The sequence below is a fragment of the Heliangelus exortis genome, chromosome 23 (assembly GCF_036169615.1).
Source record: "Heliangelus exortis chromosome 23, bHelExo1.hap1, whole genome shotgun sequence".
NCBI lineage: Eukaryota > Metazoa > Chordata > Aves > Apodiformes > Trochilidae > Heliangelus > Heliangelus exortis.
Window position 1 is genome coordinate 7,662,575 of NC_092444.1, and position 17,521 is coordinate 7,680,095.

A 17,521-nucleotide genomic window follows, 5' to 3' on the forward strand; every position below is an offset into this window, starting at 1 on the left:
AAAAAGGATGTCAGAAAAACAAGGTTCATGCAATGCTCAGTGTAAAATGATTTGATAATACAGGTTGGTGCTAGCTTTCCTCCAGTCAATGCTTTTGGGCAAAACTGGACATTTTGGGTGCCCATTCCCCCACTGGTGTTGGGTGTTTTCCTGTGCTCTGTGTGTTATATGATGTGTTGGGTGTTTTACTCACTGTTAGGTGGTTCACTCACTGATCTGCTCCCTGGCTGTAGCAACATGCCCAGCAGAATGAAGGCTGAGACAGCTTTCTCCAGGGACTTGGACAGTCCTGCTTACGAAGTATTTTCTGGTGGCCCCTTAGAAGAGCTCTACCAGATGCTAAATATCTTTAAATCAGTGATAAATTCATTTACCACAGCTCTGCCCTGTAAATCACAAAAAAAAAAAAAACCAAACCCCAACCAACCAAAACCCCCCCCAGAAAACTGTTTCCCAAATATGAAGATGTTCTTCTGCTTCTTCATTTCTGAATGCCAAGCACTGAAATATTTGTGAAAGGTGTACTAACTAATCCAAACGTTTAAAATTGATTTCAAAAGCACTTCAGCTGACAGATCAATTTTGGCTTTAACAACACAGTAATCCCCCGAGGCAGCTCTGTTTGGACAATCACTTTCCTGGTAGAGGGGGAACAAACTGTGACATCTTTTTCTCAGTAATAAATGCACGAGAGAGACAGATATTGAAAAATACAGAGAGAAACAGTCACCAGAGAATGAAATTCTATTCTAATTCTAATTCTCATTCCAATTCTAATCCCAATTCCCGTTCTAACTCCCACTCTAATTCCAATTCTCATTCTAATTCCAATTCTTCTACCAAGCAAGTGAACTTCATGTCAAACAAACCCCAGTGATGGTAAGAAAGATTCCCCCAGCTTCTAATTCTGTGAAATTTCCCCATCCTTAACAAACACCTGCCCAGAAATGGGAAAGATGTCTCGATGATGGTGCAAGTTACGGAGCTGTTCCTGACACGAGCATCATTGCTTTGAGATGCTGAAATAAATCAGAGAATTCATTAGTTCTCTGCCGGCAGACACTTGTTGCTAAGAAATCGTTTCCCAGTACTCTGTAATGACAGCACCATCTCCTGGTTGGATCTTGCATTTTACAGTTTGGGAACAGCTTATTCCCAGGACAGGGTTTGTCAGAGCCTGGCCAGGCTGCCCCATGGGAGGATTTCAAGGATGTGTCGCTGTGGTGCTGGGGGACACGGGGTAGTGGTGGCCTCGCTGCTGCTGGGAGAAATGTCGCACCTGATGCTCTTCAACCTTTTCCAACCCCAAAATTCCCACCGCTCCAAGCCATGCGGAGCAGAAGAGCCGGGGTCGGGGTCAGGGCCCTTGTCCTGACTCCCTTCCCCTCCCACACCCCCTTTCCCCCCCACATCCCCTTCTACACCCCCCCATGTACCCTCTCCCCCTCCTATGTCCCCCTCTCCTCCTATATCCCCCTCTCCCCGCTCTATATCCCCTCTTCCCCTCCTTTATCCCCCTTTTCCTCTCCTATATCCCCCTCTCCTCCCTCCTATATCCCCCTCTCCTCCCTCCTATATCCCCCCTCTCTCTCCCTATATCCTCTCTCCCTATATCCTCTCTCCCTATATCCCCCCTCCCTATATCCCCCTCTCCTCCCTCCTATACCTCTCTTCCCCTCCTATATCCCCCCTCTCCCTCCTATATCCCTCTCTCCCCGCCCCTATCCCCCTCTCCCCGCCCCGTTCCCCTCTCCCCGCCCCGGAAGGTTCCGGTGGGTCCGGTTCGGTGCGGCGGGGATGGTTCTGCTGAGTGCTCGGTGTTGGCTGCGCAGCCGCTTGACCGATCGCTTCTGGAGGGTGCAGGAGGTGCTTAAATATGCGCGGGTGAGTGTCCCCGAACCCCCGTGCTCCGGTCCTGCAGAACCCGGACGCGGTTCCGGGCGGAGGCCGAGGAGCGGGTGGGGGGGATCCCCTTCCCGGTGGGTGTCGGCGATAGGCTGGGTGCAGCACCCTAAAATAATTAGAAAAAAGGGAAAACCCGGCGATCGTGTTGGCATCCTGAAATAATGAAAGGGGAAAGAAGAGGAGGAGGACGGGAGGAGCTGTAGGGGAGCGCAGGGGCTGGGTTTGGGGTTCCGTTGTTTTTTTTCTTTACCTGAGCAAAGAATCAGGGAAAAAATTTAAAAAGCGAAGTGAACCTCACTCCCCGAGTGCGTTTTGGAAGGTGGAAGGGAGCTGTGGTTCCTAGGCTGGGCAAGAACCTTTTTCAAGGGCACCTCGTGCTCCAGGACTTGGGGTGGAAAATGTTGACACTCTGGGGCCCCTGGGGTGCCCAGGCAGCCAGCAGGGATTATTCCCCTCTTAGTCCCCTCTTAGTCCCCTCTTAGTCCCCTCTCATTCCCCTCTTATTCCCTCTTACTCCTCTCTTATTCCTCTCTGATTCCCCTCTGATTCCTCTGACTGTGCAGCTGCTGTTTCCTGCTTCACCATAGGGTGATATTGGTTGTGGCTCCAGTGATCTGGTTTCTGTTTGCAATGTTTCTGACATACCCGAGGGGCTGGGACTGACAAAACTGAAAGGGATGAGAAGAAATCTGTGAGTTCTGGGGTTGGCTGAGAACACTGAAAATAGTTTTAATGGGACCACAGCCTGAAACGAGCTCTGGCTTCAGCTCCCTCTTGCTGGACTGAAATTTTTCAGCCTGCTGAGCTTCAGTGCTATAAAACAGGAATATTTGCTTTGTGTGGAGGCTTCACTGGTGTTTGGGAAGCATTTTTTGATCCTTCACACAAACGAGCATATTTAAGTATGACCCAAAGGGTTTCTCAGCCCCAAAGACCACTGAAGCAAGGTGATTTGGGGTTTTTTTCCAGCATTTTCGTGGAAGGAAGAACCGCTGCTACAAGCTGGCAGTGAGGAGTGTGAGGAGAGCTCTGGTGAAGACCACAAAGGCCAGGAGACAGAAGAAGAGATTCCTCCGAGGGGTAAGGAGCCAAAAGCAAACATTAACCTGGGAGAGGAGCAGAGCTGAAGGAGCCTTTTTCCTTTCTGGGGTGGTATCTCAATGTATTTTTAGCTGTGAGTGAAAAATAAGACCCTGGAGTCAGCAGAGTCCCTCTGTGTGTGACACAGCTCACACCTGGAGGCCTGAAAATGTTGTGTTTGCAGATCAGTGTCAGAGGAGCTTTACTTTTAAAGATTTTTGTCATCCAAAATGCTGATTTTTTTACACTTTCAGCTCTGGATCACTCGGATTGAAGCAGCTTCTCTTGAACATGGTTTGAAATACCCTTCTTTCATCAGCAATCTGCTCAAGGTAAGAGTGGTGCTTGAGGAATTACTTTGGAATTACTTTGGAACCAGAAATTGGAGGAAATGTCTGATAAGAGTTCTTCTGAAGTGCCAGGCCAAGTTCTTAAAACCCTGAACTCTTTTTGAGTAGATGTAGTCTGACAAAACATCTCAGAGGTTTGCTGGCTGCTGTCAGGATGCAGCTGCAAGGAACTGAAGGCTTTGAAGAGTAACAGTGGAGACTTCCAGCTTGCAGCCTCAGCAGCACAGGAGGGTCTGGAAAACTCTTTTTGTCAGACTGAGCTTGTGCCAACACTCTCTGCCTTCCTGGCTGTAGCCATGAAAGGACTTCTGCTTAAGAGTTTCACTCACTTCAGGAACTAAGTTCTGCCCTAAACCTGTTTTTTGTCCTTAAATGCATAATCCCCTTTTACCCTGGTGAGCACTGAACCCAAAACTTCAAGAATTGGGACTGTAAGATGCTTTTTGCACTTGTTGCTGCTGTGGGCATGAAGTGGCAGCTGCCTTTACTTCAAAAAGTTCTAAAATGCAAAGTTTGGGTTAGCAAAAACAACCCTCAGAAGTCTCTGCTCTGCCCATGCAGAGTTGGTGCCATTGTCCCTTGGTCTTCAACATGCTGGGGAATTGGATTTAATTTCTTGGTGCTAGCACTGTAAAATTAAAACCTGTTTTTCTTGGCTGGGAAGGTAATAACAAGGTGGTGTTCCTGCTGCTTAAAGTGGAAGTACACAGAAATGTACAGCAGATTTCAAAACATTTCATCTGTTGTTCAAATAAATAGGTAACTTCCTAGGTTTCTAAGGTTTCCTTTGAAGTAATGCAGTTCCTGAAATCCATGCAGCCCCTCTCCTCATTATGCTGCAACTCAAAGAACCAGGCACTGCCTAAAAGCTAATTCATTTTTCTCTTTTTCTATACTTCCCCTCAAGATACCTCCTGTCCCTTTGATTCTTGTCTCAGAGCAATGTTCTTTGTTAAAAGATCCAAAAGAAGCAAAGTGATTGAAATAATACCTCCCTTTTAGAATGTGCAGTTAGCTGTGCCATGTCCAGCCTTGCTAAGAGTGTCTGACCCTGCAGGATTGCTTTTTCTGCTCCAGGGCACATTTTAAGATCCCAAGCAGCTTCTGGCACAAATAAACTTTAATAATGTCCAAGATCTGAGACAAAGCTGGAACACGTGGAGCTTCTTCAGTTCTTGGTTTCTACCAGACTTGGAGAAAGTCAGCAAACAAATTTTACACAGTTCATGAGGCCTCCATAGCATGGTGACACTTGTTCCAAAATTCTACACTGTAGAAAAAAGGGAGTTTGCCCGAAGACCTGGGGTAATCATAAAGAATTGTTGTGCTGTTCCTAAAAATTACACAACCAACAGTTTTTCTTGCATTTAGTCCCAGGTGGAGCTGAACAGGAAAATGATTGCTGATCTGGCTATTTATGAGCCAAAGACATTCAAGTCCCTGGCTGCCCTGGCCCAGAGGAGGAGGCAGGAGGGCTTCCTGGCTGCCCTGGGAGATGGCAAAGAGCCAGAGGGGATATTCTCACGGATCGTGCGCCACTACTGAGGCGAAGACCCTGCAGATCCCTGGTGCCACCTGAACTTGTCCCGGGAAGTCCTCTTGTTCCCTGCCCGCTGCTGAAATCCTGGCTGTGGAACAAAACCCTCAGGGGAGGCTTTGTCCCCTCGACTGCTGGGGCTGACATGGGTCGAGATAAAAAGCTGAGTTCGAGGTTAGCGCACACAGCGCCCGTACCCCTTGTGTTCTGTTCTGTTCTGCCAATAAAAGCTTTTTCTTTTTTTTTTTTTTTTTTTTTTTGGTGACTGCTACGGGAAACGGTGACTTCTGGTGCTGACAGGCAACGCCGCTGCCCCGGAGGGAGGGGTTCCCGGGCTCCGGGACATCGCAGCAGCGGTGGGGAGGGGGCACAGGACCGGGGGGGTCCCTGAGGGAGATGGCGCACACCGGAAGTGCTCCGCTTACCGGAAGTGCCTCGGCACACCGGAAGCCCCGCCCCCTCCGCCGCGTTCGAATTCCGAACGGGTGCGTCACGCTCGGCCCCCGCGGGACAGCGTCTGACGTCACAGCCGCCGGGCCAATCGGCGGCCGCCTCTCCGCGGCGCTCCACCAATAGGCGGCGGGCGGAGGGGCGGGGCCGGGGGTGCCGCCGGGCGGGGCAGGAGCGGGGCCCGGGCAGGCGGCGGCTCCACAAAATGGCGGCGGGGCCGGGCAGCGCGGCGGCCGTGGCGGCGGTGGGAGGCGGCAGCGGCGGCGGCCCGGGCGGGCCTCAGGCTGCTGGTGCTACGGCGTTGGGGCCCGTCCCGACGGGCAGCGGAGCTCCGGTGGCGGGCCCCGGGGCGGTGCTGATCGGGGACCGGCTGTACTCGGGGGTGCTGATCACGCTGGAGAACTGCCTGCTGCCCGAGCACACGCTGCGCTTCACCCCCTCCATGAGCAGCGGGCTCGACCCGGACACCGAAACCGAGCTGCGGGTCACTGGCTGCGAGCTCATCCAAGCGGCCGGCATCCTCCTTCGCCTCCCGCAGGTAGGGCCGGGCTGCGGCCTGCCCGGTAGGCCCGGGCCTTGGGGCCGGGGGTCTGCGCTTCCCGGCCGGGAAAAGCTTTGTTCTGACGCTGGGGAGGGGGCCCGGCAGCCACGCGGAGCCGGGGAGCCGCGGAGCTGCACTTTTTGTCTGGTTTTGGGGAAGGGAGAGCCGCCGGGGCCTTCTCGCCGGGCCTGCGGCCTTCCCCGTCCGGCCGGGGCAGGGAGCGGGTGATGTAACCGGGCAGGGCGGGGGCTTCCGCAGCGCTTCGGGAAGGTCGGGGCCTGCGGGGAGAAGGAGTTGTGGGGCTCCTTTGTGTGGTAGTGACCTGGGAAGGGGGTTGTTTCCTGGGGAGCGCCGATCTCGAGAGTTCTCCGTGCTCTTCGAGTGTACAACTTGCCAGGTTTCTGCGCTACGGAGGCTCAGTTGCTCGGATTTCTGTTATGATTATATAAAAGTCATAGTACGATTATTTTCCCCTTCCATGCCGAAAAAGTGGTTTTTCTTGCGTGCTGTGGTTACTTGTAGTTTTACTGGGTTCTAGTGTTTGTGTTGAGGTTTTTTCCCATAATTATTTTACTTAATTTGGAGCGCTTGTTTTCCATACATTCTACAAGTTTACTACTTAATGTACGTGTGTGACCTAAAAAGTGTAGGTTTTGTAGCGTTCATTTTGAGCTACTAAATTGGCTACTGAGGTCGTGGTGATCATTTTTGTTAGGTACTGCTGAACTTAGCTTGGATGGTCTTCTGGGTCTTAAATCTGTGGAAATCAGACGATTTCTTTCTGGACCTGGTCGTTGTTTTGTTGTTGTTGTTTTGTTGATGCCTGTTGTGGTTATTTCTGGGTTTTGGGTTGTTTTTTTTTAGGTGGCTATGGCTACAGGACAGGTGCTATTTCAGCGTTTTTTTTATACCAAGTCTTTTGTGAAGCATTCCATGGAGGTAAGAAAACATTCAAACACTTTTATGCCTGCAAATGTTATTTAATATTTGATCTGCCTTGGCAAACTCTCAGCATACAGGTGCTCAGAGTGTTGGTTGCTCTCCTGAAGTTGTTCCTTGCTGAGCCACATCATTTATGGTCAAATTTTGTCGCTTTTTGGGGGGCGTTTCTCTGTTTTGCCACCGTTTTCTCTCATTATCCCTCCTCAAGCTGTGTTTGAGGTGCTCAGCTGCTGGCTGGAGCAAAGCATCAGTGTGTGTCACTGCTTCTGTTGCAGCACGTGTCCATGGCCTGTGTCCACCTGGCTTCCAAGATCGAGGAGGCTCCCCGGCGCATCCGGGACGTGATCAACGTGTTCCACCGCCTCAGGCACATCCGGGAGAAGAAGTGAGTGTGGCTTCCCAGCACTACAGAAACCCCTCACATTATCCCCATTATCAAACTCCCTGCTCTGCTGGTACTGCCGTTCCCTGCTCATCCTGAGAGCTGATGGAGGAGAGAAGGGAGTTGATCCTTTTTATTAAGAAAACCCCAAAGCTGTTTACTTAACTTTTGTTTTTACTCTTGGTGGAGTGGTGATGTGTCTTATCTTGACACAAATGCAATTTAAGCTGCAGGTGTTAAAATATGTTAAATATTTGGGGTCAAAGTTATAATCTTCAGAATACATATTTGTTTTGCAGAAAACCTGTGCCTCTTATACTGGATCAAGAATATGTCAACTTGAAGAATCAAATTATTAAGGCAGAAAGAAGAGTGTTAAAGGAGTTGGGATTTTGTGTCCATGTAAAGCATCCCCATAAGGTTTGTACTCTACAGTTAAATTTATAATCATTGTTCCCTGTGCTGTGAATGCTTTCAGGAGATCACTGAACTGTACAGTGAGAAGGACTTGCCTAAAAATGGGACAATTCTCAGTGTTTAAACACCACATGTCAGACTAGGAACTTGGAAGATGGAACTGCTGCAGATGTTTAAGCTGGTTCTTTAGTACCATTATGCCTCAAGTAGCTCTCTGGTAGGAGAAGCTCCTGCTTCTCTGCCAGCAGAACTTGGGGTCTTGCTCTTTCTTCCCCTCAAAACTTCTGCTGCCTTGTGGTACTTTTAATCCTGCTTGACTCTTGGAACTCTCTGATGTTATCAGCACCCCAGAGGACAATGGTATTTGTTTGTTAATTGCTGTGGAATTTTGCTATTAGAGTAGCTTTTTATCTGCATCCTTGTTTTCCTTTCAAGCCTAAGGAAAAAAACAAACCAGACTAGACCTGGCCAACCTATTGCTACACAACACACAGCAACACACAGCAACACACAGCAACACACAGCAACACACAGCAACACACAGCAACACACAGCAACACACAGCAACACACAGCAACACACAGCAACACACAGCAACACACAGCAACACACAGCAACACACAGCAACACACAGCAACACACAGCAACACACAGCAACACACAGCAACACACAGCAACACACAGCAACACACAGCAACACACAGCAACACACAGCAACACACTAGAGCTGTTCTCCTCAAGTCTTCTTCCACTTCTGCCACTGCTCATTGCAGCTAGCAATGTTTTTTCTCCCAAGTGCCAGCTAAAAAGGACTCGTGAATGGGGTAGGAGAACAGACCTAGCTTGAAAACAGTTGAAGAGGAGACCTCTAGATGAGTAGCATGAGGACTGAGCCCAGAAGATGGAGAGCTAGGAGGGTCAGAGCTGGCTGAGTGTCATCTCATCCCTGTGGTGAGCAGCAGCTGTGTGGATAAACACTGGGGGTGTTGCAGGTTCTCTCTTGGAGTGGTTTAGGACTTGGAAGAGAGTGACAGATACCTGATGGATGTCCCTCTGAAGTAGAGAGGTGGCTCTCCAGATGCTGGTTAATAACCCAATAACCCATATCTTCCAGATAATCGTTATGTACCTTCAGGTATTAGAATGTGAACGTAACCAGCACCTGGTCCAGACCTCATGGTAAGTTGATTTTCTTTGTTACAAGAGACCAGCAGGGGCAGTAGCAGAAATATGTCACTTGAGACACCCTGGGCAGCATTGCTCAGAAATGATTGTGGCCACACCAGACAGCTGCAGTGTTTGTTGGTGTGCCCCAAACTACCACCACCCAAATGTTGATGGGCCTCTTAAGTCAGAGGCACTGTTTTAATGGTAAGGTAGCTTTCCACCCTGACTTCTCACTCCCCTCCTCTCTGCTTTCACTTTTCAGCTGAAGGGAAAATGTTGAGTGGGTTATAGAGTTTTCTTGGGGTTTTTGGTTGTTTTTTTTTTTTTGGCTCTCCAGAGAAAATTTTGTGTAGTTCAAAGTCTGTTATGGGAAATGTTTTTTCCCAGGGCTTGAACTTGATTGCAGGTGTATCAAAACCTCAGAACAGATAAATTTCTTTTATCTGTATGGATAATGCAAGATGTCAGCTCCTAAGACTGGATAAACTCAAATGTTTTCATGTTTACCAAGAAATGTCCTCTGCTTGGTCACCCTCACTTCAGTAAAGATTTGCTTGGGGATGGGAAGCTTATGTAAAATTCCAGGTCTTAACCTTTAAAAAAACAGCTAATGCTTTTGAACAGTAATGCTTTTTAACAATGCTGTGGTTTAAAAACCTTTAGTGAATCCAAAGATCATATTTCTGCTGACTGAACTGTCTGGTACTGTGACCTGTGTGTAGAGAACCAGTTTTGACTTTTCTTTTCTGTACTCTTTTAATCAAAGGGTAGCCTCTGAGGGTAAGTGACTAAGACTTCTCCTCTGCTGCCCAAGCCCTGTGGTGCAGGGATAGCTGCTGTCTTCAGTCAAACCAAAGCAGGCTCTTCAAAGAGAAGGCTGACTCTAGACAGGTGGTATAAACACCATAGTATAGTAACTGGCCAACTGCTTCTTGTGCTTATTCTACTTTCTGACTTTTGTTTTTTTATTGTGCATTTTGACTGTTGTATATTCTAGTTACCTGTTTGTTGACATTATGAAATATATTCTTAATGTTATGCTTCTATAACTGTTAAAAATTATGTATTTCTGTACAGTAAGAGTAAATTAAGGTGGGATTTGAGTCTTAATGGGACAATTTGACACAACAAAAGCTGAAATCTAGTTTTCATTTGTAAACGATTTAGAAAAACAGTAAATATGAGAAGCTTGGAATCAAATCTAATACTTGGGACTTAGAGAAACTTCCCAGTACCATTGCATGGAGTACTCAAGTGTGAGTTATGGACTGCTCAGTACCAGTTTTCTACTTGTTACAGAAGGAGGGGTAAGTGATGAGGAGGGAGGAAATAACCCCAGCTGAGAAATGGTTCAAGCATTAAAATAACATATGTGTGCACTGATACTTGGTGCTTCCAGTACCTGAAAAATGGTGGATATCCAGTATAATTGCTTCTTGAAATGTGCATTTTTACAACAACACTTTTTTTTTTTTTTCTTAAAATATTGTGACAAGGATTCATTTCCTCCTGTGTCTCTTTTGGAGCCCACAGGGAAAAATCCAGAGCCCAAACTTGGAAGCAAGTTTGAATTTGACAAGTGAGAAAAAAACTTTAAGATTTCCAGACACTTGAAGTACCACTTGTGTTTACCACTGCTTTTACCAAAAGGTTTGTGCTGGCTTTGTAGTGGAATCAGAAAAGCAGGTTTTGAAGTTCTTTCTCCCAGAAGCAAGAGCTGATGTTCAGCATTGCCTCTCTGGGGTAAGTGGGAGTTTGATTCCCTCGGGGTTCAAGTTCCTCATGTCTGTCCTGTGCAAACTGGTTATAGGTGCCTGGGCTGTGGTCTCTGGATGGATGTCCTGGGAGTTAGTGAATTCTTGTGTACTGGGTACCCACCTGGTTAGTTACTACTATCAGAAAGTGTATTATTTTGAGGACTTTCTTTTGTGTCTGGTTGACATACATGCTCAAAAAAATTAGATTTATTTTTAAGCATATCAGCTGACATATTCAGAGGAAGTTACTTTGTATATTTAAGATTTAGAGTAATGCTTAAGTGTACTGACTGGAATATATGCAATATTTTGCAGTTTTCTCATTCTGTGAATATTCATTTTAAGCAACCTTACTGAAATGGGACAATTTGGAAACCGTATTTCATGTGCCAGAGAGGAGCTCTGCCTGAATACTGAGTGTTCTCCTGAACTGATGTTCCCAAACACCCTGATTTCTTCTATGGCTGCTTTTTGCATCAAAAGGAATTCTCCTCTGGATGGAAAATCGAGCTTCTGAAGGAAAAGACACCCTTTAAGTTGGCACTGGAAGTTGGTGCATGTGGAAGTGGATTGGATTTTCATGGGAGAACTGCTACAGGAGCTGCAGCTTTCAGCAAACCATTTGGGTTGACCCCTATTGCAGAGAAATATATGAACCTTAAAGTCTATAACTGAGTACTTCAGATCATATTGTATGTTGTCTTGGTGAAAAGTAACTTGTCTGTTGCATGAGAGCAGGCCAGCAGTGATCCAGAAGGAGAAGTGAAGTTAAAATTGGTTCTCTTTTCACAACTGAACTTTCAGCAGTCAGTCAAACTTAATTTGTGTCACACATCCCTCCCCTTGAGGGATTGATTTTTTTTTTTTATTTTTATCTTTAGTAAAATTATTCAACTTTTCTTTAAATTTGCAGGAGTAAAGTCTAGTAACTGAATGCAGAAAGAAATAGTCCTTATAGATTTAAAACCAAAATAAACCCCCCCCCCCAAAAAAAAACAAAACAAAACAAAAAGAAACCCCAAACAGCTGTGCAGTGCTGTGCAACTTTGGTGCTCTCCTGTCTTTCAGGAATTACATGAATGATAGCCTGAGAACAGATGTCTTTGTAAGATTCCAGCCAGAAAGCATTGCCTGTGCATGCATTTACCTTGCAGCCAGGACACTGGAGGTGAGCAGACATTTATGTTCATTTCAAGCTTGTGAGATCTTTTTTAAGAGAAGCAGAGACCTGAGCACGTCTTCCCTTTGCAGATTCCACTTCCTAACCGTCCGCACTGGTTTTTGCTCTTTGGAGCAACAGAGGAAGAGATTCAAGAAATCTGCATAAAAATTTTGCAGCTCTATACTCGGAAAAAGGTTTGCTTCTTGTTCTTTATTGGGAAACTTCCTTAGAGGCAGCCCCTTAAAGCAGGAGTTGGAAAAGTTTGATCCTGTTTGGAGCTGTCTGCAAGCCTGGGACATGAGGTGGAACAGGATTGTAGTCCCAGCCCCTGGGTCTCCAAGTTTTATTCTTTCCCCTGAAAGTGAGTAAGCAGAAAGTCTCATTTACAAAGTTCTTTCATAATCAGTGCTCCTTTGTTCACAGGTTGATTTGGCTGATCTGGAAAGTAAAATAGAAAAGAAGAAATTAGCTATTGAAGAGGCAAAAGCACAAGCTAAAGGTCTAGTACCTGAGGGAGTCCCAAGTTTGGACAACACATCAGGATTTTCCCCTATACCAAAAAATGGTAAGTAGCAGGTAACTTGTTTTTAATAACTCTTTCTCATCTTAAATGAATACTTAACCCTTTTGGGCTGTATATACAGTGTGGTTTGGTCTTTTTTAAACAGGCATCTAGCAGCTATTCAAATGGCAGTGTTTGCATAGCATTTGAACTTCGGAATTTCTTGAAACAGCTAAAGGCTAAAAACTAATTAATCTGAAATTAAGGGTCGTTTAAATTTAAATAGTCCAGGGACTAGTTTTTATGTGGTTTTGGCAAAAACTCAAACTAATAACTTGCAATTGGCATTATTAAAGCATGCATATGATTAACTTCTGCTTTCTGTGGGTGTTGTGTGTGCCTGCCTGCGTGCACGTGGACACAAACTGCACCTGCCCTGAACTGGTGCTTGCAGAGACAATGGAAGAGGTGAGGGAGAGGCTTCAGTCCTCCTCCCAGTCACTGCCCCTGCTTTCAAAATAAGGTGACAAAAGCTTTTGCTTCCAGAGTCTCCAAAAGAGGTGAAAGGAAACAAACCTTCACCACTCCCTGTCCAGGCGATGAAGAACGCTAAAAGGAAAACAGAGGGAGCAAAAAGAACAAATTCAAACAGCCCAGTGAATGGGTAAGGCTCTCAGAATAAAACAGCTTTTCTTCCCTCTGTTGCTCCTTCAAGCAAAATAACTTCCTGGGTTTTGTCTCTCACAGCGTTCAGAAAGGGAGAGAGAGCAGAAGTCGAAGTGGCAGCAGAGATCAGAGTTACTCCAGATCTCCCTCCAGATCAGCATCCCCCAAGCACAGGTCTGTACTGCTGGGAAAGAAGGGTGTGCTGGGAGGAGCTCCCAGAGTCCAAGTTCTTCAGTAGCCAGAGGTGATGGTGTCTGGGACACGGGATTGGTTTCCATGGGGATTTTCTTGATGCAGAATCAAGAGCCTGATCTCCAGCTGTGCTTGCGCACCCTGGCTCTACAAGCAAGGAGCACCTGTCTGTATGGAACTTAAACTGTTGAGAGGGGCAACGCACACTACATTTAGACACTAATGCAGAGTAATTCCAGTTAATATTGTGGAAATCATGTTTTCTCCCCTTTTTCCTCTAGGAAAAGTGAAAGCTACTCCACATCGAGTGGTTCCAAGTCCCACAGCCGCTCCAGGAGCCGCAGCGACTCCCCTCCCAGGCAGTTCAACCACAGCTCCAGCTACAAAACTTCCAAGGTGAGAAGTTACAAGAAATCAAAAGACTACAAATACTCCACACACAAACCCCGTAAATCCCGCAGCAGGAGCTCATCCCGGTCCAGGAGCCGATCCCGGGAACGCTCCGACCACTCTGGGAAGTACAAGAAGAAAAGTCACTACTACAGGAACCACCGCCACGAGCGCTCCCGCTCCTACGAGCGAGCAAGTCACCGCTATGAGAGAGACCATCCTGGCCACAGCAGGCACAGGAGGTGAATAAAGAAAAAAAAACCCAAAAAAGGGGTTTTTTTTCCCCTTGGAATTTAAGCAGTGGAGTTCTTCTTCCCCGTTTTTTGGTCTTTGCAATGTAGGTTTGTAAAGCACCCAGCTTGAGTCATGTCTGTTCTGCTGGGAACTCTGTACTTGCCCTCTGGAATCCAAAGGAAGGATGCTGATGGGACCTGGGACTGGAGCTGAGCAGTGTCTTGGTGACTGGGCTGCAGCACCACCTCACCCCGCTGCAGAATGGGGCCCTGGGTGCTCCTGTGCCTGCTCTGCAGTGGTGGTTGGGAGGTGAGTTCTGCAGGCAGGACCTGTGTGGGGTGCTGTGCTCAGCAGTCCTGCCCTGGGGAACCAGGAGCCAGGTGATCAAAACCATTGGAGTGGCTCAGAGCTGTCTTTTCATACTGACTCAATTATGTTGTACAAATGTAAGGTGACTTTTTGTTTTTTTGTTCTTTTTAGAACTGTTGCCTATATTAGGTTATATATGTGTATATATATTTTGCAGTGTTACAGTACAGTATGAGAATATGGCCTTATTAGCCTTTACACTTTACCCATAATGTAAATAAGCATTTGTTTAATACAGCTGGAAGATATATACAGAAAACTCAAAACTTGAATTCTATCGAAAGACTTGTGTAGAAATTTCTGATAAATGTGAAAGTATTTAGCTCTGTGTATTGAGAGTAGTATATTTTTATCTGTGCAATGCTGTGTGCAGGCCACCAGCTCATAAGACATTTCCTATATATTCATTTTCAGTTGTTTGGAATTCTTTACTCAGGATCTTTGACACTGAAGAATTAGTAGTTTGTCAATCTGCATGCTTGTTGGAGAACACAGCATTGAAAAAAAAAAAAAACAACAAAAAAAGCAAAAAACAACCCCACAGCCCAGTAGTATCAGTTCTAGTGGTATATCTGAGCTGTTACTCTCATGCTCCCTAATTTCATTAAAGTATTTGATTTTCTATTACTTGATAGTAGTTTCTTATGAGCTTACACCACCCTGCCTACTCATAAGGAAAGAAATCTGGTGCTGGATGAAGGGACTGTCCAAAGTGTAGGAGTTTTCTGACTAGCCTGAGGTATTACACCCTGGGTATGAGCAGAGTAAGTGTCAGAGTAAATGCTGGGCTCCTGGAGGAGCAGGCTGGGGTGCTGCCATTTGAGCCTTCGAGTAGATCTTACTCAAACCCCACTGCTTGCTGGTTCAGCCACTTCTGTCTGCCCTGGGGGAACAAGATGCCTGAGGGTTTTGTTTTTGTGGTCAGTCTTGTAGGTGTTCAGTGTGACGGTCAATCTTTTAATCCTTTTTCTAAATCCAAACCAATCTCTTGGCAATTTTCTTAATTTTTAATGGTGGGAGCAAAGGGTTTTCAGTCAGCTTTCCTCTAGCCAGCCTCTAGTCTATCAGTTAAACAATAGCTTTGATCTCTTCACATGTGAACTACCTGAAGTCGCAATGTACTCTGGAGAGTTCCCATTTTAAGTCTGATTCTGAGTTCTGGGTGTTACTTGGAGCAGGCCAACCTCCAGTCTCAGTTTAGTAACTCCAGTTCTGAAAGACAGCTTTTCCCTGTCCAATCATTTCATTCTCTGGATGCTTCTAGAACTGCCTCTTGTCCAACTTGTGAGATAAGCAATGTAGGCAGGTTTTGCAGCTGCAGCCTCCTCCAGAACAACTTAAGAAGAGCTGTGTGTTGAGTGTCAGTTCTGCCCTCTGCAGCCATGGTGTTCTTGTGCAGAGCAGTGTGGACAAGGTAAGACCCAGGCTCTGTGCCCTCTTCTGCATGAGCACAGTGTCACTGGGAGAGAAATTAATCTGTTCCTGTGTGCAGTGCTGACTGCACAGTAACCTGCTTTCCAGTACATTTGTTAAAATATGGAGAGGAAAAAACAAAGTGTGGGTTTTTTTGGGTTTTTTTAGCATTAAAATAGTTTGTTTCCAAAACAAAAGGGATTATATCACAGGATGGAAAGATGTCCTGTTCTGAAGAGAACAGGCTGTCTTCAGCAGTAAAAAGCCCAATACTGATCTTGCACAGGAGTATCTTGGCAGTGAGGGGGGGTTTGGGAGAAGTTGCTTGGTGCAGCTCGAGGAGGTGTTGGGAGAGGTGCTGAACACGGGGGTGGTTCTTGGGTGCGAGGAGCTGCACCTCTGCCACGTTTGGTGAGCAGTGATGGCTCAGGTCCTGTATGAGGCAGAACAGACTGCACAGGCAGCAGCTGGGAGTCATCTCTGGGAGGTCACAGAGCTGGGGGCACAAGAATCTTGCCCTGTGACACACAGAAGCAGCCTGGGTGCCTATCATGGGGGTGTGAAAATGTATGAAAACGAGGAGAAGCTGTGATGGTTTTGCCCTGTGAACCCCAGCCCCAGGGAGCTGTTGAGACAACTTGGGGAAGTGTGTGCTGCTGACAACAAGCAAGCCAGTAGTCCCATTAATGGTGCTGGGAGGTCATTTCCTTTCCTTGGCACCAGTTTCCATTTGTTCAGCCCATCTTTTGTAAGCACAGGTCCTGTCCTAGGTGTCGAGTGGAGGTGAGAGGGCACAGGAAAGAACCTGGAAAAAAAATCAGCCCAGTCTTTGGAGGAAATGTTAAGTGCTAGAGCAAGTCATTTTGTTATTCTTCACTTATGCTCTTGGCCTTAAGAAAAGCAAAAAAACCTAGTTCTCATGGTTACAAAGATTACAAAATACAGAAGGCAGGGAGCTTTGGTTTACCTAAAATATAAACTCCACCACATTCTTATGTACGTGCATGTACAAGTCTTGGCTCTCACAGTGAGTTATGGCTTCTGTTTTCTGAACATCCGAGGGCTGCAGCATGGCTCTTACTCATCAGGACATCTCGGGTTACTCCTATGCTCTGTCTCTGGTGTTCACGTGTCCCTCCTCTGCTTGGGGAGAGGTTCTCTGGCTGGCCAGGAGCTCTGGAGGGACTCTGAAACCTCTGACTTGGCAGACACTGCAGGCTTGGCCAGGCTATGGGTCTCTCTCCTCAGATAAAGCAGCACAGCCTCGTCCTCCTGCCTTCATGGGAAATAATCCTCCAGGCTTCCTGGCTCCAGTTTCCTCAGGAGCCAACTTCAGAGCTGCAGATCCAACGTGCAGGTGGAGGATCACACCTTCAGATCTGTGTTTGCAGAGTTGGCCACCAAAGCTTTCCTGTGCCTCACGGCTGTCTCCAATGTCTCAGGTCAGCAAAGTTGTGCTGAGATTTCATCAGTGCTGTTATTTCACACACACCATTCCAGCTCTGCCTGGCAGCAAGGACCGAATAAATTACATTCACAAAGAGGTGGACTAAGCAGTCTCATGCCTGACAGGGATTTTTTGTTTTGAAAATCCTCCAAAACCAACAAAATGCTGTTGGTAATGCACAAAGAGAATTGTTCTGAAATTAACACGGTACACGCAGGAAGGAAGGTAAATGATTAAACTGCTTGGAAAAGGAGAATGTGTTTGTGAGATGGAAAAAGATTTTTTTGGGAGCTTTATTTGAAGGAAAGGATTGAAATACAGGTATGGGTGTACAGGGTAACCTTGCTGCTGGCTCATTGCCTCAGCTGATCTCTGCACAGAGCTAAGCTTTTCCCACTAGCTTGAGGGAACAGGGGAATCAAATGCTACCCATCCCCTTTAAATAAAGGGTGATGGGCTCCCCACATTCATTCTTTACCTATGGCAGAGCACTAATGGCAGCTTTTTGGGGTGAGTCAGCTATCAGAGTGTAACAATTGGGTGTTGTCCCCTGACCTGTGGCTCAGTGGCCTCAAATCCTTTCTTCTCCCTCAGCTGCCCTTGCTGTTCCATGTTTAC

The 17,521-nt window shown here is 46.7% G+C and overlaps 2 protein-coding genes and 1 long non-coding RNA gene across 4 annotated transcripts; 2 read left to right on the forward strand and 1 right to left on the reverse strand.

The window, feature by feature from the left end:
• The first annotated feature begins 1,723 nt into the window (after positions 1 to 1,723).
• Positions 1,724 to 5,113, forward strand: MRPL20 (mitochondrial ribosomal protein L20). Its single transcript, XM_071767080.1, has 4 exons — positions 1,724 to 1,884; positions 2,875 to 2,985; positions 3,240 to 3,317; positions 4,707 to 5,113. The coding sequence occupies exons 1-4, from the start codon at positions 1,798 to 1,800 to the stop codon at positions 4,878 to 4,880; spliced, it is 450 nt and encodes a 149-aa protein (XP_071623181.1). The 5' UTR covers positions 1,724 to 1,797; the 3' UTR covers positions 4,881 to 5,113.
• On the reverse strand, positions 1,765 to 2,351 carry LOC139806869 (uncharacterized). Its single transcript, XR_011730385.1, has 2 exons — positions 2,156 to 2,351; positions 1,765 to 2,011 (listed from the first exon to the last, which is right to left on the reverse strand). It is a non-coding gene; the product is annotated as an uncharacterized lncRNA (long non-coding RNA).
• A 374-nt stretch (positions 5,114 to 5,487) lies between the features above and the next one.
• On the forward strand, positions 5,488 to 14,670 carry CCNL2 (cyclin L2). 2 transcript variants are annotated; one of them, XM_071767370.1, is made up of 12 exons: positions 5,488 to 5,860; positions 6,728 to 6,802; positions 7,081 to 7,190; positions 7,487 to 7,607; positions 8,719 to 8,783; positions 11,597 to 11,696; positions 11,780 to 11,884; positions 12,114 to 12,255; positions 12,739 to 12,856; positions 12,940 to 13,032; positions 13,332 to 13,682; positions 13,782 to 14,670. In XM_071767370.1, exons 1-12 carry the CDS (start codon positions 5,528 to 5,530, stop codon positions 13,801 to 13,803), a joined length of 1,635 nt encoding a protein of 544 aa, XP_071623471.1. In that variant the 5' UTR covers positions 5,488 to 5,527; the 3' UTR covers positions 13,804 to 14,670. The 2 variants fall into 2 exon arrangements, with proteins under 2 accessions (XP_071623471.1, XP_071623472.1); XM_071767371.1 differs by lacking the exon at positions 13,782 to 14,670 and having other exon boundaries at positions 13,332 to 13,710.
• Positions 14,671 to 17,521: the final 2,851 nt, after the last annotated feature.

What these genes read in the sequence shown, in the direction of transcription:
- MRPL20 (XM_071767080.1), top strand. Translation starts at nt 1,798, where the DNA reads ATGGTTCTGCTGAGTGCTCGGTGTTGGCTGCGCAGCCGCTTGACCGAT. An exon ending in AGGTGCTTAAATATGCGCGG is followed by an intron (nt 1,885 to 2,874) that starts GTGAGTGTCCCC and finishes GTTTTTTTCCAG; the next exon opens with CATTTTCGTGGAAGGAAGAA. An exon ending in AGAAGAGATTCCTCCGAGGG is followed by an intron (nt 2,986 to 3,239) that starts GTAAGGAGCCAA and finishes TTACACTTTCAG; the next exon opens with CTCTGGATCACTCGGATTGA.
- CCNL2 (XM_071767370.1), top strand. Translation starts at nt 5,528, where the DNA reads ATGGCGGCGGGGCCGGGCAGCGCGGCGGCCGTGGCGGCGGTGGGAGGC. An exon ending in AGGCACATCCGGGAGAAGAA is followed by an intron (nt 7,191 to 7,486) that starts GTGAGTGTGGCT and finishes TTTGTTTTGCAG; the next exon opens with AAAACCTGTGCCTCTTATAC. An exon ending in CACCTGGTCCAGACCTCATG is followed by an intron (nt 8,784 to 11,596) that starts GTAAGTTGATTT and finishes CCTGTCTTTCAG; the next exon opens with GAATTACATGAATGATAGCC.